The sequence below is a fragment of the Monodelphis domestica genome, chromosome 6 (assembly GCF_027887165.1).
Source record: "Monodelphis domestica isolate mMonDom1 chromosome 6, mMonDom1.pri, whole genome shotgun sequence".
NCBI classification, from domain to species: domain Eukaryota; kingdom Metazoa; phylum Chordata; class Mammalia; order Didelphimorphia; family Didelphidae; genus Monodelphis; species Monodelphis domestica.
In genome coordinates, this window is record NC_077232.1 from 16,601,438 (window position 1) to 16,621,018 (window position 19,581).

The 19,581-nt window shown below is 40.9% G+C and overlaps 1 protein-coding gene and 1 non-coding gene across 2 annotated transcripts; one reads left to right on the forward strand and one right to left on the reverse strand.

The window, feature by feature from the left end:
* Nucleotides 1-12,284: 12,284 nt before the first annotated feature.
* Nucleotides 12,285-12,357, forward strand: TRNAK-UUU (transfer RNA lysine (anticodon UUU)). The gene has a single exon. It is a non-coding gene; the product is annotated as a tRNA-Lys (tRNA).
* Nucleotides 12,358-13,399: 1,042 nt separating this feature from the next.
* LOC100028068 (olfactory receptor 10V1-like) lies at nucleotides 13,400-16,136 on the reverse strand. Its single transcript, XM_056803669.1, has one exon. The coding sequence runs from the start codon at nucleotides 16,127-16,129 to the stop codon at nucleotides 15,182-15,184; it is 948 nt and encodes a 315-aa protein (XP_056659647.1). The 5' UTR covers nucleotides 16,130-16,136; the 3' UTR covers nucleotides 13,400-15,181.
* Between the last annotated feature and the right edge of the window lie 3,445 nt (nucleotides 16,137-19,581).

Consider the following 19,581-nt stretch of genomic DNA (forward strand, 5'->3'; position numbering starts at 1 on the left):
AGTATTTGGGGCTCTCTGCCTCCCAAGAGCTCTCTTCCTGTACTCAGAGATTGCAACATGTAGTGAGTATGCTAAGTGTGGGGATTCTGAATTGACTAACGAGCCATGGGCACGTGGTTTTCTACCTTGTAGTCTTAATTCTAATAATCCTTAATAAACTCATAAAAATATAATACTTTTAGTTAAAAAAAATAATTTAAAAATAAAATAATTTTTACAATAGTCAAGCAAACTAAATTCCCATAATGCTATGAAAAAAATATATGTCATTCAGCACCAAGAGGCCATCATCTCTCTATCAGGAAATAGGTTACTGGAACAGAGGTGTCAAACATGTTGCATACAGCCCACAATACTCCCTACTGGCCCTGAACCAGATTAAATTGTAATTGGGAACTATTTTAGTAAATATATAAAAATTGACAAAAGAAACTTAGATAATATTAATATTTGGTTTTCTAAGTCAATATGCGATCAGCAGGGCTCCTGATGTATGGTTTAATGGCCCCCATTCTGTTTGAGTTTGACATTACTGGCCTAGTTCATCATAAGTCCTCTGGAATCTGTGATATGGAAATCACTTTAAAAGACTGATAAATATTAATTTAAGGTCACCAAGGAATTCAGCTATGTAATTCCTAAATGAAAACTCAAGTCAGCAGTCAACCTTTTATGGAGTTTTTAATTACAAACAGAAGGAAGAAAGGTATGAGAGAGAGAGAGAGAGAGAGAGAGAGAGAGAGAGAGAGAGAGAGAGAGAGAGAGAGAGAAGGGGAGAGAAGGGAATAGGGCTTAATACCCCCTCTGCTTAGGCTGGGCCAAAGGCCCAAGCCTTTAGATAGCTGAGGCAAAGAAAAGAGATCAGTCCCTATCACTCACGTGACCAAAATGGAGAAACAGTCTCAGGGGCCTCCACCTCCAGCCTCCTTCAGAGCAAGCCCTCTTCTCAGACCTCCTTCAGAGCAAAAACCTCTCTGAGCCAAAAACCTCTCAGAGCAAAACCTCCTCCTGTCCTCAGACCCCTGCTATCTTTAAGGAAACCATCTAAGTCCCCTCCCCTCAGTTCTCACATCTACCAATCACTGTCGATGTCTCCCCTGTGCCAATGGTGGCTCTAGCTTAACCCAGGACCACCCAGAGGTCTGTTTCCTTTGCACATGTCTGTTGAAGGTCATATTCTCAAATAATTAAATCTTGATCTTTGCTGCAGCCCTTCCTAAATCCTGTTACTCTGAGTAGGGTGGAGATTGAAGTTTCCAAGACCTGGTTCTGTCATTCCAAGTATCTCTATTGTATCAATTCTAAAATCAATCATGACTCAAAGAACTTCCTCTTCTATGCTTAAGCATAGGTCAAAGCCCTTTCCATTGTTTAGCAAAAGGTTTCTGTCCTAAAGTAGTCTTAAGTAGGGAGGAGAAGGATCCTCCCATGCCAAGGAGTTTCATATTCCAATAGAGTTCTTACTATCAGTAGGAGATTTTTTCAAGTATGAAATTTCCCAATGGTGAAATTTCCAACATTCATAAGTCTAAGAAATTTTAAGGTTTACAAATCAAGAGAGGTTACTGTATTTTAATGAGAGTTCTTAAGTCTTTCCATATTGCTTCTCTTTACAGTATTGTTATTATTGTGTAAATTGTTTTCCTGGTTCTGCTCATTTCACTATTTCAGTTCATACAAGTTTGCCCAGGTTTCTCTAAAATGCTTTTAATCTGGGGCAGCTGGATGTCTCAGTAGACTAAAAGTCAGACCTAGAAATGGGAGGGTTCAAATTTGGCCTCAGACACTTCCCAGCTGTGTGGCCCTGGGCAAGTCACTTGACCCCCATTGCCTAGCCCTTACCACTCTTCTGCCTTGGAACCAATACCTAGTATTGATTCTAAGATGGATGGTAAGGGTTTTAAAATAAATAAAATGCTTTTAATCACTTCTTACAGTCTGATAGTATCCCATTACATTCCCATGTCATAATTTATTCAGCCATTCCCCCAAATGGATGGGCACAGTCCCCTTTGTTTCTAGCTCTTTGCTGCCACAAAAAAAAAAAAAAGAGAGAGAGAGACTGCCATATTTTTGTACGTGTGGGTCATTTTATTCTATTCTATCTCTGGTATATAAACTAGTAATGATATCACTGGGTCAAAAATTATGTAATTGAATAACTTGGGGAGCAGAGTTCCAAACTGCTTTTCAAAATGACTAAAACAATTCACAACTCCACCAACAATGTATTAATGAACCTCTTTTTCCTCCAGGCCCTCTAACATTTCTCATTCACTTTTTCCATCAAATTTGCCCATCCAGTTATATGAGATGGAACCTCAGAATTATTTTAAATTGAAATTCTCTACTTATAAGTGATTTGGAACATTTTAAAAATATGGATATTGATAGCTTATGTTCTTCCTTAGAGCAGTAAGGGCTTGGCAAAAGGGGTTCAATGAATTGCCCAGGGTCATAGAACCAAGAAGTATCTGAAGCCAGATTTGAACCTTTTTTGTATATTTTTTACTATCAGTTGGGGAATGGCTCTTAATCTTACAAATTTTATATCTTTATCAGACCCTTATGAGAAAAACTTGTTAGAAAGATTTTCTTTCCCGTTGCCCATTTTCCTTACAATTTTAGCTTTGTTGATTTTGTCTGTGTAAAAAATGTTTTATTTTATGTAACAGAAATTGTCTGATTTATCTTTTGTATCCTCTGCATTTCTTATTTGATCATAAACTGTTTCCTTCTTCATAGACCCAAACAGACATTTCTTCCTTGCTCCTCTAATTTATTCCTAATATCTCTATATCTAAGTCACTTAACCACTGGAAGCTTTTCTTGATAAAAGTGTAAGATATTGGCCTACACTTGGTTTCTCCAAGGCTGCTTTCCAGTCGCTTCCAGCTTTACCAGTAGCTTTTGTTCAATGATTTAATTTTATGTTTTAAAACAGAAATCTATCTCTTTCCTCCTCCTCACTTTCTGGGAGAAAAGAAATAAAAACAAATCCCTTGTAACAGATATGTATAGCCATGCAAAACAAATTCCCACAATGCCACGTCCAAAAAAAATATGTCTAATTCAGCACCATGACTATCATCTCTCTAGCAGGAAATGGGTAATCTAGAACAAAGGTGAATTTTGACACAGTAGCTGGGATCTTTGGGTTTCTCAAAGGCTAGGCTACTGTGTTTCCTTGCTTCTATATTGTGTCTACCTCATCAGCCTCTTTATTTCTTAATCAGGATGAAGTAATTATGATGATTACTACTTTGTAGGATAGTCTGTTACAATACTACTCAGACCCTTTTCTTTCCTCTCCCCCCCCCCCCCAGGCACACAACTTTATCCCTTGAGATTCTTGCTTTTTGCTCTTTGAAATGAATTTAGGGGGGCAGCTGGGTGGCTCAGTGGATTGAGAGTCAGGCCCAGAGACAGGAGATCCTGAGTTCAAATTTGAAATTAATTTAGGGAGGCAGCTGGGTGGGTCAGTGGATTGAGAGTCAGGCCCAGAAACAGGAGATCTTTTGTTCAAATTTGAAATAAATTTAGAGAATTTAGGGAGGTAGCTGGGTGGCTCAGTGGGTTGAGAGTCAGGCCCAGAAATAGGAGATCTTGTGTTCAAATTTGAAATAAATTTAGGGAGGTAGCTGGGTGGCTCAGTGGGTTGAGAGTCAAGCCCAGAAATAGGAGATCTTGTGTTCAAATTTGAAATAAATTTAGGGAGGTAGCTGGGTGGCTCAGTGGGTTGAGAGTCAAGCCCAGAAACAGGAGATCTTATGTTCAAATTTGAAATAAATTTAGGGAGTTAGCTGGGTGGCTCAGTGGGTTGAGAGTCAGGCCTAGAGACAGATCCTGAGTTCAAATCTGACCTCAGACACTGACAAACTGTGTGACCCCGAGCAAGTCACTTAACTCCCCCATTGCCTAGCCCTTACCACTCTTCTGCCTTGGAACCAATATCCAGTGTTGATTCTAAGACAGAAGGTGAGGGTTTAAAAAATGAATTTAATTCTCATCCAGCTCCATAAAGTAATCATTTGGTAGTTTGATCAATATATGGCACTAAGTAAGTAAAAGGAATTAAAAACAATCTAGTGCTGATGGAATTGTGGGAAAGCCGGCATCCTATGACACCACTATTGGGTCTGTGAATTGCTACAATTTGGGGAGAAGGCAATGCAGTTTACCAAAAAAAGAGAATTTCAAAACTGTGACTCAATACCAAATTTATGCACAGCAATGACAAGGTTTATTGTCACTAATAGTTGGAGGGATTCATCAGAGTTAGACTTTCATGCTTGAGGGCATTGCCCTTCAGAGTTTCACTGTCACACCGTAGAAGCCTCCTCATCTTGGAAGCTCATTCCAGCCCTTGAGCTCATCTATTAGTATTACCCTCTGGCCCTTCAGCCTTTCTGATTGGATACCCCAACCCCCATTCTTATCTCGCTTCCTTTTAGGTGTTGTCTTTCCCCATTAGAATGTAAGCTCCTTGTCAATAGGAACCATCTTTCTTTTTGTGTGCATCTGTACATTTAATGGTTTTTTCACATAATACAATTATTTTTAAACCCTTACCTTCTTTTTTTACAATTAATACTGTGTATTGGCTCCAAGGCAAAAGAGTGGTAAGGGCTAGGCAATGGGGGTCAAGTGACTTGCCCAGGGTCACACAGCTGGGAAGTGTCTGAGGTCAGATTTGAACCCAGGACCTCCCATCTCTAGGCCCGACTCTCAATCCACTAAGCTACCCAGCTGCCTCCAACAATACAATTTTTCATCATCATCTTCTGATATTTCTCAATCCATGTTCTCTTCCTCCCTCCCACACCTTCTCCCTGTGCATTTACTATTTAGCACAGTAAGCCTACGTTAAAAATACTTGTTGAATGACTGACTGCCTTGTAGCTATGAGGTACAGGACATTGAGTGTTGGGTTTGGCATCAGCAAGAGGTCAGAATCCACTTCACACTATCTGGGTGGCCCTGGGGCAAGACACTGAGCCTCTTTTGCCACAGGTTTCTTCATTGTAAAGTGAGGATGATAAGAACAGCACCAGCCTCTCAGGGATGTTGTCAGGATCAAATGAGTTATTCTTTGTAAAATGAATCCTAAACGACTAGTAAATGCTAGCCACTCGTATTATCCGAGGTTAAGAGGCATAATGCCCACTCAGGGAACCAGCTTACTTGGGCCTCAATAGCCTAAATCCCCCTAATCTTAGAGGACACATAGCATAGCAGACTTGTAATCAGAGAGTCCCAGGCTTAAATCCTGTCACTTACTGAGTGACCCTGGCCAGGTCACTTAACCCCCACGTGCCTTTGTTTTCTCTTCTATAAATGAAGGCGTTAGATTTGGCCCCTAAATTAACTTCCAGCTCTAAATCCTGCAATTACAATCTGTGATGGCCACACTGATGAAGTTAGAGCCCTCGGAAGTAAGAGAATTATGAACTCCCCATCTCCTAAGGGCTGCTACAGGAGTTGAGAGGACAAAGAGAGAATTTCTTTAGAGCAAAGATGGCATTTTAGGTAGTGTAAAGGATAATTTAGCGTTGTGGCCTAAACTATGTTAATTATTTGGTCACCATGGATATCCCAAATATAAAAGAAATATAACAAAGTAAGCTCGAAATGTATGGTGATTTAATCGATATAGTGGAAAGAAGTTAAGAAGAAGGAAGAAGGAAAAGGGTGTAAGATTCCTCCCGCCTGGCTAGTACCAGGAGGAAGACCAGAGGCTCTAGGAAAATAAGGTTTTTGAAAAGTAAGGAGGAAGGAATCATCCTGAACTCCAAAGGACTCAGCCAAGATGCCTGAACCTGAATCAGCTCAAGGGCAAACTCAATGCCAAATCCAGACAATAGCTGCCACCACTCCAAGATGTTGGAATGCTTAGCATGCTGCTAGCCAGAGTCACCTCTCCAGGGAAAGAGAGAGAGAGAGAGCAAGTGACATGCCTTATATAGACGGTTTTATGTCACTTTCCTGCATCTTATCTGTACCAATGATCACTTAGCTTGACTTAGGACAGCCCAGGGGTCTGTCCACTTTTTCTGCACATGTCTATTGAAGGCCATTTCCTCAGATAATTAAATCTTGAGTTTAGTGCAGACCTTCCTAATCTTGTTAAACTAAGGAGGGTGGAAAAATGTATAGTTCCCAAGACTTGATTCTGTTAAACCAAGTATCTCTATTGTTATTAATCAGAAAATTGCTAAATCAGCTCTTCTAAAGTACATCCTGAGTAGGGTGGAGTAGTTTTAAAATTCACAATAGGTAGGGGCATGGACAGACTAAGAGGAAGAGAAAGGTACTCCTGGCAGAGACAATAGAGAGAACAAAAGTTCAGAGCAGACACACATGTAACATTGTGGGGGATAATGAGGAGCCCACCTGATTGAAGTCAAGGACTCACATAAAGGAACAATGGGAAGGCTAGAAAAATAGGATAGGCCAGATCTTGGTTAATCAGGCCAGTTAGGCAGAAACTGTTACTTAAGAGAGTTGACAATAGGGAGTCAATGTAAATTTTGGAATAAAGAGTGAAAACAATGTTTTAAGAATTTTCATTTAAGGGGGCAGCTGGGTAGCTGAGTAGATGGAGAGCCAGGCCTAGAGACAGGAGGTCCTGGGTTCAAATCAGGTCTCATACACTTCCCAGCTGTGTGACCCTAGGCAAGTCTCTTCACCCCCATTGCCTAGCCATCGCCGCTCTTCTGCCTTGGAACCAATACACAGTATTGACTCCAAGATGGAAGGATTCCAAGATGGAAGGTAAGGGTTAAAAAAAAATGTTCATTTGACTGTTTACATTGCCTTGTCCCCGGAATTGGGTTGGTCTAAAATGGAACTCACTGCTTTTGATGATACACTTAAGTAACACTAAGTTAGAGCTGGATCATTTGCGTAAGACTAGTCTTACGTGTTGATGCAGAGGATAATGGATGGCACTGTGTGCTTGCATGAAAAGCTAAGTTGGAACTAGACCAGAAAATCTCTGATCTCACCCAAGGAGAAATTTTGCAAGGTATCTAGTGATGCAGACCAATAATCAGGGACAGTAGACAAGGAGAAGGACCACTACTACACTCCTGTCTTCCAAGTTTCCTACAAATGTCTCCCTGAAGAGAATCTGGAACCGTATTTTATCTTCTCTCTTTAAGCAGGAAGAAGAAAGTCTTTCCCCAAGCTCTCATGACAGTTCCACCCCTCATGCAGACAATCAAGTCATCATTTCTCCACCAAGGAGGAGAATCTGATACAAATGATCTGGGCTTAAAACCCAGGCAAGCTTCATTTCAAAGGATTATTTATTTATTTGTGGGATGGTGGCACTAATTCATCATAAACTACCATCTCACTTGAGGACAATACAAAGTTCATCAAGGGCTGTTCAGCACTCCCAATGATTACTAGAAATATCTCATACTTTCCACTTTGTCTTTTTTCTGCCTCCTCTAAAAAATTGTCTTGGTAAGTTTTGTTTTGATGCCCTGGGTATCAAAACTCAAAGAGCACTCAAGGTTCTCCCAATAGAAGCCCCCTCAGATGCACAATCACCCCCCAAACAGCTGGGTGAAAGCATATAAAATTGGATTCAACTCAACAAGCATTTATTAGGACCCTACAGGTCTATTGCCTAGGCACCGTGCATAGGAAGACAAAAATGAGATAGTCACTGACATCAGAGATGGAAAAGTACAAGTGCTGGGATTTAAATCCAGAACTTTGGCATTCAGTTCATTTCTAAAAGCAAAAACAAAACAAAAAAACTTCCACTTTAGAATCAATGCTATATATTGGTTTCTGTAGAAATTAAAATTAATGCATAATAACTATTATATTTTGTAAACTTTTATTAACTTTTATTAATAAAAAACTAAAGCAAAAGAACTGCCTCTCAAAGAGAGAGGAAAAGGGAGGAGTTGTAGCATTTAAATACAATCACACAAAATGGGAAGATGCAGGAAAAAGGAAAAGGATTCTAGGTAATACAGAAAAGAATTGGGTAATGTAGAAGGGGTTTTTTTTGAGGTTCAAGAATTTCTAACTATGCATTTCCAAAACAGAAGAGCAGTAAGGGCGAGGCAATAGGGGTTATTAAGTGACTTGCCCAGGGTCACACAACCAGGAATTGTCTGAAGCTTAATTTGAAACCAGGACTTCCTATCTCCCAGCCTGGCTCTCAATTCACTGAGCCCCCTAGTTGCCCCCATTCAATTCATTTCTACTAGAAACCCAGTGTGCTATCTATTGCACCACACCATCTTTTAAAGGCTAATAACTAGCAAATAAACTAGGAGAGATGCTAAGTGGCAAAACAAGGACTCAAACCTAGGTCTTTTGACTACAAACCTATGGTATTTTCCACCAACAGTAGAGCAGCAATTTTGTGGGGTTTGTTTGTTAGAAGAAAGGAAAGCGATGTGATCTATAAGTTAACTTAGACTACTCAAAAATAGTGCCAAAGAAATAGAAATAGCATTTTGCTGGTGACAGATATGCACAAGAATAATAGCCTGGGGGCAGCTGGGTAGCTCAGTGGATGGAGAGTCAGGCCTAGAGACAGGAGGTCCTGGGTTCAAATCTGGCCTCAGACACTTCCCAGCTGGGTGACCCTGGGCAAGTCACTTGACCCCCATTGCCTAGCCCTTACCACTCTTCTGCCTTGGAACCAATATACAGTAGTGATTCCAAGATGGAAGGTAAGGGTTTAAAAGAAGAAGAAGAATAGGCTAAAGGAATGTGGCTAGGTCAGGGAAGAACTTTGCCTTCTTAGTTTTCCTGTTATTCCAGTCCAAATTCATTTGAATATGGAGCCCAAAAGATATTGATTAAACCAACTAAGGTATATGAATGTAAATACTATTGTCCCAAAGACTTGTGAGAGCCGATCCAGAGTAACATGGGCACAACCCAGAGAACAAGGCACACAGTAACGACATTTCAAACCCAAACAACTTTGAAAGACTTCCAAGAACTCCAATCAATGCAGTGATCGTTCAGGATTCTCGAAGACTGGTGACTCTCTCTCTAGGCTCCCACCTCCTGAAAGTCAAGTCAAATGTGCCGGACCCTGCACTGAGCAAGGCCTAACGATACAAAGAAAGACAAAAAGGCAGTCCCTGCCCTCCAGGAGCTCCCAGCTAATGGAGGAGATGGTACACCAAAACTACGAGAATACAAGACTGACGTGTAACTGGGAGGCAATCTCAGAGGGAAGATGGGAGACAGTGGGGGAAGAGGTAGGTGTCCTCAAAAGATGGGTTTAAACCAACATTTCATGGAAGCCGAAAGGTGGAAGAGCAGGAAGGGGAGCATTCCAAAGGCCAACAATGGAATACTGTGTTTGAATCACTGGAAGGAGGCCACTGTCTGTACATCACAGATTACATGGAGAGGAGCAAATGTAAAATGGCAGGAAAGGGAGGAAGAGGCCAGGCTGTGAGAGACTTTGGAAGCCAAATAGATTTCATATTTGATGCTGGAAGTAACAGGGATTCTGGGGGAGAGGGAGTATTCAGACCCACTGTGTGACATGGCTGGACCACATAGTTTAAGAAGGTCGCTATGGCCAGAGGAGGTCCTTATGGAATGAGGAGACACATAAGGAAGGGAGATCATTTAAAAGGCTAGTGAAGGGGGCATCTGGGAAGCTCAGTGGATTGAGTCAGGCCTAGGGATGGGAAGTCCTAGGTTCAAATCTAGCTTCAGACACTTCCCAGCTGGGTGACCCTGGGCAAGTCACTTGACCCCCATTGCCTAGCCCTTGCCACCACTCTTCTGCCTTGGAACCCATACACAGTATTGACTCCAAGATGGAAGGTAAGGGTTTAAAAAAAAATAAAAGGCTAGTTATATAGTCTAGGCATGAGGTTGTGTAAGTGTTGCCTAAGTGGAAAGTAGGGGATGAATGAGGAAGATGTCATGAAGGAATAACAATAATAGAGGCAGCTAGGTAGTTCAGTAGATAGAGTGCTAAGCCTGCAGAGGGGAGGTCCTGGATTCAGATCTAACTTCAAACACTGTGTGGCCCTGGAAAAATCACTTAACCCCAATTCAATTGCCTGGCCCTTACCTTTCTTCTATTTTAGGATCATATAGAACCTAAGACAGAAGGAAAGGGTTTAAAAAAGAAGACAATAATAATAACAGCCAACATTTATATGACACTTTAAGATTTGGACATGCTTTACACATGCTAATTTAATGGATACAACAATCATGTGAGTTATGGAATTATCACTATCCCCATTTTATAGATGAGGGAACTAAGGCAGACATAGATTAAGTAACTAGCCCAAGTTCACACATCTAGTAAAGTGTCTGAAGAAAAATTCCACGTTAAGAGACATCCTGACTCCAAGTCCTTTAATCTATCCTCTGTACCTCCTGATTTTGCAACAGATTTGAAAGATTCAAGATGCAGAATGAGATGTTTTCTTATATGCTTGGCTATGCCTATTTGTTGCTCAGCTTTTGTTTTTGTTTTTTTCTTTATAAATGGTAGGAATGGGAGAAAAAGAAAATTCATGCTTGTTAATTGTAAAATCATTTTTTAAAACTGATTCTTGGGACTATCTAATTATATTTAATTATAAAGACTCAAATGAGCAGAACCAAGAGAATATGATATATAATGGGATGATTTGTGGATATCCATTTCCAGAGAAAGAATTGATGAATAGAAATCAGCAAGGTATAACTTTTTATATATATATATATGTACATATATATGCACATATATGTGTATGTGTGTGTGTATTTAGTCAAATGATGCCTTCTCTAATAGTGAGAAGAGAAGGAGGGAGGGAATTACCTGGGTATTTTAATGCAACAAATTAATGAATAATTTTTAATTTAAAAAACTAAATTAGGCTTTAATTTCTACCTAGATTCACCTAATTGAGGGGCAGTTAGATGGCTCCATGGGTAGAGTGCCAGGTCTGGAGTCAGGAAACATCTACCTGAGTTCAACTCTAACTATCTGTGTGACCCTGAGCAAGTCATTAAACCCTGTTTGCTATGGTTGGAGAAGGAAATGGTAAACCATTCAGCTACTTTTGCCAAGAAAATTCCAAATGAAGAGTCAGGCGTGACTGAACCACAAAATGTTGTTCTGTGCTATTCTCTCTTTTTCATAGAAGAGAGGGGGCATTACATTTTAAAAATCAATTTATTAACTGATCCAATTATTTTGAAGAGCAATCTGTAATCATGCTCAAAAAGTTGTAAAACGGTATACCCTTTGACTGGGTAATACCACTATTGGTTCTGTTTCCCAGGGTGATCAGGGGAAAAGGAAAAGAACCAACATGTTTTTTAAAATATTTATAGCAACTCTCTTTGTGGTGCCAAAGAACTGGAAATTGAGGGAATGGTCATCAATTGGGGAATGGCTGAACAATTGTGATGGAGTACCATTGCAAGGTAAGAAATGATGAACAGATTTCTTCCAAGTCATTGTTTATTAGGGTGCAATAATATTCCTTACAGGAGCAGAACCAGGAAAACATTGCACACAGAGACTGATACCATAATGGACTTCTCTACTAGCAGCAATGCAATGATTCAGAACAATTCTGAGGGACTTCTGAGAAAGAACACTCACTATCCACACCCAGAGAAAGAACCGTGGGAGTAGAAACGCAGAAGAAAAACACCTGCCTGATCACATGAGTCCATCGGGATATGATTGGGGATACAGATGCTAAACAATCACCCTAGTGCAAATATCAATAATATGGAAATAGATCTTGATCAATGACACATGTAAAATCCAGTGAAATTGTGTGTTGGCTACGGGAGGGGGGTGGAGGAGGGGAGAGAAAGAGCATGAATCTTGTAACCATGGAAAAATATTCTAAATTAATTAATTAATTAAACAAAATTTTCAAAAACTTAAAAAAAAGAATAAAATTACTTTACAGCATTATGCATCAATAATGCAAAAATAATGGTATTCGCAATGTTTCAGGTTACTATCTGTCCGAGAAGGTGTTTCAGTGAATAATTTGATGTCTAGGAGACTTAATTCTTTCTGTAATTTTTAATCCATCTGAGTTTCATTTTTATTGATAAGGAAAAGAGAGTGAAATGACCCACCCAAACTCACACAACCTACCAGAAAGAGAAGGAGCTGAACAATGACTTCAGTTCAGAACCTTGGTTTCCAACTTCAATGATCTTTCTGATGTCTCACAAAGCTTCGCTTAAACAACAACAAAAAAAAAAAACCACATCAGATAAACTAAAAAGACTACTTTATGCAATATCCTCCAGGAGCCTGGATAGCTCAGTCGGTAGAGCATCAGACTTTTAATCTGAGGGTCCAGGGTTCAAGTCCCTGTTCAGGCGGAACTCATTTTTATATATAATTCTGTAGGATTTAGAGGAAATTAGTATATAAGTTACCAATTAAGAAGAACATAAAAATAAACTACTCTCAGGGAGATCAACAGAAAAAGGCTTCCTGATTGAACCTGCTGAAATCTAGAAAGATGGCTCAGAGTCTTGAGTTGGATTCCTTTCCAATGGGGCTGTTGTGTAAGAATTCTTTCTACCCTGTGTCCTTATCTCCTCCAGCCAATCCATTGGGCATTATTGAGTATCCACTCTGCACCAGACTGGCAATAGAAAGACTGTCCAATTTGACAGTCAAGAAAACAATGATAACTTTGAAGAAAACAATTTCAATTGTGTGGTGATATCAGAAGCTAGATCACAAGTGATTTAGCAGTATGACAGAAGTGGAGCCAATGGCAGTGGATTGAGAGTCAGGCCTAGAGATGGAAGGTCCTAGGTTCAAATCTGGCCTCAGACACTTCCCAGCTGGGTGACCCTGGGCAAGTCACTTGACCCCCATTGCCTAGCCCTTACCACTCTTCTGCCTTGGAGCCAATACACAAGATGGAAGTTAGGGGTTTATTAAAAAAAGAAGAAGAAGTGGAGCCAATGGGTTTTTCCCACCTTGGAGTGAGCCTGAGAAGGAGATGAGATATATCTTCTTTGAAAGGATTATTGAGTCTAATGAGAGTTGTTTGGAGGAAAGACAGGGAGTTAGGTATGTTTGTAGGCAGAAGGAAAAGAACCTGTAGCTGAAAGAGAGAAGAAAGAAGGGAGGGAAATGAGAAAAAAAGAAATAAGGGGAAAGAGGATAACTGTGGGGGGCCCGATACCTGCTAGAGGAGGTAGGAGGGGATGGGGATCAGAGTCAGCCTTGGTAAGAAGGGTTGCCTCCTCCTTAGAGATCTGAGTAAAGGAGAAGAGAATGAAGGTTGACATCAAAGGGTTTTCAAATGTAAAGAAGGAAAACTAGAAAGCTCCTGGTGACGGATCTCTATTTATTCAGTAAAACAGGAAGTAAGGTTCTCAGCTACCAGGGAGAGATAGTGTGTGAGACATGCAGAGATGAAAAGGCTTGAAATAAGTCTTCTGGTGAGTGAGATAGAGAATCAGTTAGGGAGGAATAAAAGGATTATCTTGTCATAGTGAGGACCCAGTTGAGATTAGACAACATAGATTTATTGTGTACCCAGTCATCTGGGTTGCCATCATTTTATACAGAAATATGGAAAATTCAGGGAAAATGAATAGGAAGCAGAATGGTTGGTGGACGCATAATGGATTAATCCACTTATAACTCATATAAATTCTGAGGATCCTTATCTCAACTCATTCACACTGATGAGTTAGGTCAACAAGAGTATGGCTTTCGCTCAAAATTCTAAGGGTATGAGAGCGCAAACACATGGCTCAGTGGCTAGGACATCCTGGGTTCGAATTTGACCTCAGATACTTCTTAGCTGTGTGACCCTGGGCAAGTCACTTAACCCCTTGTGCCTATCCCTTACTACTCTTCTACCTTAGAACCAATATATAGTATTGACTCTAAGATGGAAGGTAAGGGTTTCAAAAAAATTCTAAGGGTACCCACAAAGGGGTCAAGGTATTCTTTTCCAGTGCTATTCTTGGATAAGCCCTCCATATAAAATATGTGTGTACCCTCAAAATAAAATGTGGATGGGGAAGGGGGGTAGCAGTCTTTAAATATAGCCAGACCATTTGCAGGTAGCATAGAAAGATAGGTTCTTAGGTCTACATATCTTTTGTGAATAAGGGGATGACCAAGTCCCCTCGCTTTTACTCTTTGCTGAGAGTAGTAGGGCCATGCCTACACCCCTAAGCATGTAAACTGGGTAGAAAATCAGGCAAAGATCCAGCAATCTCTGATCTTTCAGGCTCCAAAAGGGGTTGTGGGTTACAATTTTATCTGTCTTATCACCTCTCAAATATCTCTGATCTAGCAATGTGACTCTGGGTTCAGAAGGAAAAAACTGAGATTAGGAAGGGAGCAAAGTTGAACCACACAGGAATGATGGCCTCAGAGAGTATTGAGGGATCCAGGCGAAGACAAATAGTCGTTTTAGTAGAGTTGAGGCACAGGGAGAGATGAAAAGAGATAAGGTTATTATTATCTGATAAACATTTTGCAGTTTAAGGTTATTGAAGTTAATTTACCATGTTTACCATTTTGTCAGCTCTTCAATTGTCAGAATTCTTTTTTTTTTAAACCCTTATCTTCTGTCTTGGAGTCAGTACTGTGTATTGGCACCAACGCAGAAGAGTGGTAAGGGCTAGGCAATGGGGATTAAGTGACTTGCCCAGGGTCACACAGCTGGGAAGTGTCTGAGGCCAGATTTGAACCTAGGACCTCCCATCTCTAGGCCTGGCTTTCAATCCACTGAGCCACCCAGCTACCCCCAATTATCAGAATTCTAAGAGATATTTAAGACTATCTATCCAGTCCAGCCCTCTCATTTAGTCAATAGGAACCCAGAGCCTTGGTCACACAGCTAGGGGTAATACATACAGGTAGTGGGTGACAGAAAGGAAATTCAAACTCTAGTCTCTGGCTCTGAGCCTTGTAGTCTTTAATCAAAACTCTCCTTTTTTCTTTTTAAAGTACTTTAAGGTTTACAAAGCATTTTCCTCACAACAGCCCTATGAGTGAAGTCATCTACATCATCATCATTTTAAAGGTGAAGACCCTGAGTTTCAGGGATTGGTCCATGATCAGGACACTGATCAATATCACAGACGTGATGATTCTCATTCCATTCCTCAAACCCTGACATCCCATCTGGCCATTCAGATTCCTTTTCCCAGGGTACGGTATCAGTCATTTACACTGTGTCCACAACAACTTCCCCAGCGTTCTCTGAAGGGCATCTTTCAGTTCCTTGTTCCTCATACTATAGATCAGAGGATTTAAGATTGGAGTGATAAAGGTATAGACCACGGATACCACTCGACCCAATTCAGGAGAATAGCTGGAGCTTGGAGATAAGTAAATGAAGCTTGTACATCCGTACTGCAGCAGAACCACAGTGATATGGGAGGAGCAGGTGGAGAAGGCTCGGCGGCGCCCTTCCACTGACTGGATGCGCAAGATGGCTGCCACAATGTAGACATAAGAGATAGAGATGAGCATGAGAGGGATCATCAGAACGATGAAGCTGATGATGTACAAAGCAGTCTCGTGAGTGTGTGTATCCGTGCAAGCCAGGCGCATGACTGCTGGCATGTCACAGTAGAAGTGGTAAATCTCATTATTATGGCAGAACGGGAGCCGGAAAATCAGCGTCGTGAGGGGCAAGGACAGCATGAAACCTAGAACCAGAGATCCCACCATCAACTGGCCACACAAGCGCCAGTTCATGATGAGGGTGTACCTCAGTGGGTAACAGATGGCTACGAACCGGTCATAGGCCATGACAGCCAACAGCACACAGTCAGCTCCACCCAAGAAGACAAAGAAGAACATCTGTGTACCACACCCAGGGAGGGAAATTGGGGTTTTCCCCATGGACAAGAGGTTGGCCAAAGCCAATGGTGCAATTGCTGATGTATAAAAAATCTCCAAAACTGCCAAATTGGCCAGAAAGAAGTACATAGGAGTATGAAGTGAGTGGTTAGCCTGGACCACTAGACCGATGGTGGCATTGCCACTGAGGCTCATCAGATACATAGCCAAGAAGGCCATGAAAATCACCATCTGTACCTGAAAATGAGATGAGAATGGGCGAAAGAAGAACCACACCATCTCTGTTTGGTTTGCCTCTTCCATCAAAACTCATTGGACCTATTAAAAGAAATGAGGATATAAGCATTTCAGAAGAGCCTTGTTGAAGGCAAAATCATTTTATAGAACTGTTAACCTCCCCACCTTGGTAGAATAACATAACTTTGGTTGGCAGAACTTGGCGTGTAAGACACAGATTGCACAGGAGATAGAAGAATGACCTCAGAGTCAGGAATACCTGAGGCCAAGGCTTGCCTCTAATATATCTTGGTTGTATGACCCTGGGCAAGTCATTTAAATTCTTCATGCTTCCAGACAAATGTCTGAAAATGGGAATTAGAGATCAGCAGTCAATCTACATTGATACAGCGAGTTCTTCGTCAGAAACTCCCTATGCCAGTGAAATTGGGAGGGATCTATTCCCCTCTAAGATCACATCTTATTCTGGATACATATATTTGTGTCTTAACCCAGACTAGACTGTAAACTCCCTGAGAGCAAGGACTGACTCATAAACACTCATTCTACTATTCCCACCTTTCTCTCCCATCTCTATTTGACTTAAACTTTGTATCTCTCTCGGCACACAGCACAGTATTCTTCCTGGTGCTTAATGAAAGTTTGTTGAAAGAATAGGAGAATAGATGGATAAATATATGGGTGGATGGATGAGTGGATGGACAAACGAATGAATGAATTTGAAACCCCCAAATTAATTAAAGTTCAAAATAAAGGATATCTTGGATTAGTCATGGACACAGACTGGGAAAGTGTGGTGGGATGGATGTCCAGTCTCTCAGATGAGGATATTCCTTCCACAATACTGATTATAATCCATCTCGATTGGGCTACAATACTTGAGTATGGGAGTCATATAGTAATATTTCTTGAAACCAAAGAGATATCTGACCTATCTCACTACTTCGTCACCCACATCTACTCAATCCCCAACATCCATTGATTCTTTCTTCAAAATGTATCTCTCCTTCCTTTGCATTCTAACCATCGCCACTTAGATTCAACCCTTCATTGCCTCCTACTATCTTATTGCAACTATGTCCTCACTGGTCTCTGTTTCTGGCCTCTTTCCCTTCCAATTCTTTCTGCACCCTGCTGAAGATTCATCTTCCTTAAGCACAACTCTCATTATGTTGGGCAGAGCCCAAAGTCTTCTTGCTCCTCCTAACCATCTATAGCTCCCCATTGCCAACAGGATGAAATGTTAACTGCTTTGTTTGGCTTTCCAGATCATAGTCTGGCATCCCTCTACTAACCCAACAGAATCTCTTCCTGTTTCCTAGTGGAAGTGATTTGTTCCAACAAGCCTGTTCTTTTCCCTGAGCCGTGAACATACCAACATAATTATAACTGCTGACAGCAATATTGCTCGTTATAATTGACAGATCACTTTACCTGCATCATTTCATTTGAGCCTTACGGCAACCCTCTGATGTAGGAGCCACAGCTGATGCTCTCCTCATTTTACAACTGAGGAAAAGGAGGCTCAAGTTAAAGAACTTGCCTAAATTCCCACAGTAAATAGGTATAAGGCAAGATTCGAATGTAGGTCTCTCCTGACTGAACAACAACAAAAGCTCTCCTGACTCCCAGTCAAGCATTTTTTCCACTGTCCCCACCTTCCTCTTGCAACACCCCCAACCTCTATTAAAGCAATGCAAATTAAGGACCACAGAACCAGGAAAACACAACATAGTGACTACAGTGATGGAAATAATGCTTAGGAAATAACACTAAAAATCAGCCAAATTTGAATAGATTGCAATGAACAGCCTGGATCACTGCGAAATGATGAGGAGAGAAAAGAAGACTATAGGTAGGGGATGTAAAAGGCTTGTTGATTGGGCTGCTGGGAAGCTTGGCCTCATTTAAATGTGTTTCCTTATGACAAGTAGGGTTTACCAGGGAGGGAGGTAGATCATGTCAGGAAAAAAAGAACTATGGGAGAGAAACAAAAGACAATAATGAAACTCAGTATTACTAGCAATAATTATATCAAAGGTCTAGGCTCAATGGATGATTTTCAGGTCCCTGTGTCATAGATCTTACTTATATTATCACTACCTTTAAGCATCTATTAAAAAACTAATGGGGATGGGGAGCAGCTGGGTAACAGCTGGGTAGCTCAGTGGATTGAGAGCCAGGCCTAGAGACAGGAGGTCCTAGGTTCAAATCTGACCTCAGATACTTCCTAGCTGTGTGACCCTGGTCAAGTCACTTAACCCCCGTTGCCCTAGCCTTTACCATTCTTCTGCCTTAGAACCAATACACAATATTGACTTCAAGACAAGGGTTTTTATAAAAATTTAAAAAGACCATGGGGGTAGAGCTGGGAAGGGGGTAGCTAGGTGGCTCAGTAGATTGAGAGCCAGGCCTAGAGTTGGGAGGCCCTGGGTTCAAATCTAGATTTAGACACTTTCTAGCTGTGTGACCCTGGGCAAGTCACTTAACCCTCATTGCCTAGCCCTTACCACTCTTCTGCCTTGGAACCAATACACAGTATTGACTCCAAGACAGAAAGTAAGGTTTTTAAAAAATTTAAAAATACTATGGAGGTAGAGTTTGAAAGGGGGCTTCTAGGTAGCTCAGTAGGTTGAGAGTCAGGCCTAGAGATAAGAGGTTCTGGGTTCAAATCTGAATTTAGACAATTTCTAGCTATGGGTCCTTGGGCAAGTCACTTAATCCTCATTGTCTAGTCCTTACTGTTCTTCTGCCTTGGAACTACTACTCAATCTTGACAGAAGGTAAAGGGAGTTTTTTTTATTTATTTTAAGTCTACTGAAAAGGTCTTAGGTTCAAATCTGCCCTGAGATACTTCCTAGCTATGCGATTCTGAAGATGTCACTTAGCCTCAATTGCTTAGCTTTTGCCATTTTTCTTCCTTGGAACCAATATTTAGAATTGATCCTAGATGAAGGTAAGGTTATTCATTTTTTAAGCCTACTCTGTGTTGGAAACTAAGCTGGGTGCTGGAAATAAAAAGTCAAAAATGGTAACCAAGGAATAATGTTCTAAATTGACTAAATAAAATTTAAAAAATTAAATTAAATTAAAATTTTTAAAAAGTCAAAAATGAAACAACCCCTGCACTCTAGGTGCTTACAGACCCTTTAATTTCATTTTTTGTGAGTAATACAGAGCAGAGATCCCCTCCACAGATGCACATGGACAACCCGTCTGTAACTTCATCTCAGAGAAAATTACTCAGAGGCACAAGGGGTGAGTAACTTACCAGGCTCTCAGAGTCAGTCTGGGGCAAAGAAATTGAACACGGGTCTCTCTGACTTCATGATTTGCTCTAGAGCTGCTGTTAGATCATTTTTCAAGCTTTTCCATTACTTCCAGAACATTCTCCATTCTATCATCTCCCCTGTTCTCCTTCTGTGGACCATGGGACGAGTCTTTCACGCTTGGGAAGCCCCTCATCTCGCATTCGTGGCCTTCAGAATTCTGGTCACATAGCCTTCGAAAAGAATAAT

What these genes read in the sequence shown, in the direction of transcription:
- LOC100028068 (XM_056803669.1), bottom strand. Translation starts at nt 16,129, where the DNA reads ATGGAAGAGGCAAACCAAACAGAGATGGTGTGGTTCTTCTTTCGCCCA.